This window comes from Aureococcus anophagefferens (genome assembly GCF_000186865.1).
Source record: "Aureococcus anophagefferens unplaced genomic scaffold AURANscaffold_1142, whole genome shotgun sequence".
NCBI classification, from domain to species: Eukaryota; class Pelagophyceae; order Pelagomonadales; family Pelagomonadaceae; genus Aureococcus; species Aureococcus anophagefferens.
The window spans coordinates 1-2,387 of NW_008706268.1; the positions used below are offsets into that span (position 1 = coordinate 1).

General features: G+C 66.3%; 2 protein-coding genes across 2 annotated transcripts; both read left to right on the forward strand.

Annotated features, from left to right (window-relative positions):
* Positions 1–89: 89 nt before the first annotated feature.
* Positions 90–461, forward strand: AURANDRAFT_18141 (hypothetical protein; the record flags this gene model as incomplete). The annotated part of the gene is made up of 1 exon (XM_009044970.1): positions 90–461. A coding segment is annotated over one exon (372 nt), but the record flags the coding sequence as incomplete, so codon positions are not given.
* A 437-nt stretch (positions 462–898) lies between these two features.
* AURANDRAFT_69214 (hypothetical protein) lies at positions 899–2,380 on the forward strand (the record flags this gene model as incomplete). The annotated part of the gene is made up of 3 exons (XM_009044971.1): positions 899–1,456; positions 1,668–2,027; positions 2,228–2,380. Coding segments are annotated over 3 exons (1,071 nt in total), but the record flags the coding sequence as incomplete, so codon positions are not given.
* Between the last annotated feature and the right edge of the window lie 7 nt (positions 2,381–2,387).

The window sequence follows — 2,387 nt, forward strand, 5'->3', positions numbered from 1 at the left end:
AAGAACTCGCGCGACTTCGCCGCCATGTTGAGAACGAGGTGCCGGAAGCGATTACGTGTTTGGGAGCTGCGTACCGCTATTGTCTTTACGGTCTCGTGAAATCCGATAAGAAAGCCGCGAAGATTTACCAGCGCGCCGTGGAGCTCGGAGATGTGCGAGCGATGAATGATCTTGGGGAAATGTACGAGTTCGGAAGTGGCGTCAAGCTGGACAAGAAGAAGGCGGAGCGGCTGTATCGCGCGGCTTCAGACCGGGGAGACGCGGTCGCGCAATCCAATCTAGGGTGTTTATTTTTTGCTGAAGAGAAATTTGAAGAGGCGTTCCGGTACTTCGCGCTCGCGGCGGATCAAGGCTATACCGATGCGGAGAACAACCTTGGCTGCTGTTATGAGCGCGGAAAAGGCACGGAAGTCGACATCGGCAAAGCCAGATACTGGTTCGAGCGCGCCGCTGCCAAGGGCAACGAGGCAGCTATAGAGGGCCTCGCGTACCTAGCCTAAGTCTTTACGCCGTGTCGTCGCCCGAGCCCGAGATGCTGCGCTTGCGCGCGGGCGAGTCGCGCTTGGCCTTGGCGTCGTCGTCGCCGCATTCCTCTCCGCGCCGACCTTCGCGGTCTGGTGCCTGGCGTTCTTGGATGCGAAGCCTGCCCGGCGCAAGGACGACGCCGCCGAGGGGGGGATGGAGAACGACGTGAGCGCGATGCTCTTGCCCGGAGTGTACGGGTAGAGCAAGACCTTTGGCGACTTCCTCGAGGCGAGTATCTGGCCAGTGGTGAAAACGACGAGGAGGCCGTCGACCCACCCACCGAAGACGAAGCCGTCGACACCTCGAGCCGTCGACCGCCGACGCCCCGGACCCGTGAAAGCGCCCCCGCCCCCTCGACCATACGACGGAACCAATGACCGTCTACGAGTTCGTCGTCACGGCCTTGCTCTGCGCCTGCGCGGCCCACTGCGTGCTCCTCGACGCGGCGTCGATCCTCGTGCTCCTGCGCAAGGCCCGGCTCTACGCCCTGGGCCTCCTGACCATGGCCGTGGGCCGCGACAAGCGGTGGCGGTCGCGGCGCGTCGACGCGCGGACCGTGCGCGCCGCGCGGCTCATCGAGACGAAGCGCCTCGTCTTCGTGCGCCACGGCGAGAGCGAGTGGAACCGCATCTTCAACGTCGGCCCGAAGGCGCTCGCGCCCTTCAAGCTCGCGATCGCGCTCGTCCGCGAGGGCGCGCTGCTCCTCCGCGGCGACCCCGGGTCCGTCTTCCTCGACGCGCCGCTGACGACGCTCGGCCTCGAGCAGGCCCAGGCCGTCGCGGCGCTCCTCCGCGAGCCGCCCGCGGGCCCCGCGGCCGCGCTCGAGCTCGCGACGCTCCGCGGCGACGCGACGGCGCCGCGGACGTCCGTCGTCGTGTCGTCGAATTTGCGGCGCGCGGCGCAGACCGCGGCGCTCGCGTTCCAGCACCGCGTCCGCGGCCGTGTGGAACTCAAATCTTCAACCCGACTTCAATGTGCGCGTAATCGAACGGTTGGACGCGAGCTCTTCTTCTATGCTTCGAGAACTCGACGAGAGCCATCGATTCGTCCAAAAATCAGCCGAATCGACGTCGATGTGACCGAGATAGAGAGTTCTGAAGTTTGGTTGGGATAACCCAGCTCACTGTTTGATTTCCACACAGGTCCGCGGCGGCGAGGCCGTCCGCGTGCTCTCCTGCCTCCAGGAGATCTCGAACAACGTCGACGCCGTCGCGCTCGCGCCACCGGGCGCGGCGCCGGACCTGCCGCGCGTGCCCGCGCCGCTCCGCGGCCCGGGCGCGTTCGACGGCGCGGGCAACCTCGGCACCAAGCCGCCGCGCGGCGACGGCCGGCGGCGCCTCGAGGCCTTCTGCGCCTACGCGCTCGCGGCGGACGAGGGCTGCGTCGTCGCCGTCGGCCACAGCCTCTGGTTCCGGTCCTTCTTCGACGAGTTCCTCCCGAGCGACGCGGCGCACGTCGCGCGCGTCGCGAAGATCCGCAACGGCGGCGTCGTCGCCTGCAGTGTGGATTCCAAATCTTCAACCCGACTTCAATTGTTCGCGTATTCGAATGCTTCGACGCAAGCTCTTCGGCTGCGCTGCGAGAACTCGACGAGAGCAATCGATTCGTCCAAAGATCAGCCGAGTCGACTTCGATTTGACCGAGGTAGAGAGTTCCGAAGTTTGGTTGGGATAACCCAGCTCACTGTTTGAAATCCACACAGGTCGCCTGCGACCTCGAGTCGCGGCTCCTGCCGAGCGGCGTGCCCGTCTTCTCGATCCCGCCGGCGTCCGTCGCGGAGATCCACCTCGGCTTCGACGTCGACAAGCTCCCGGGCCGCGCGCGGCGCGCGCCGGCCGCGCGGCCGCTCGTCGGCGTGCCCC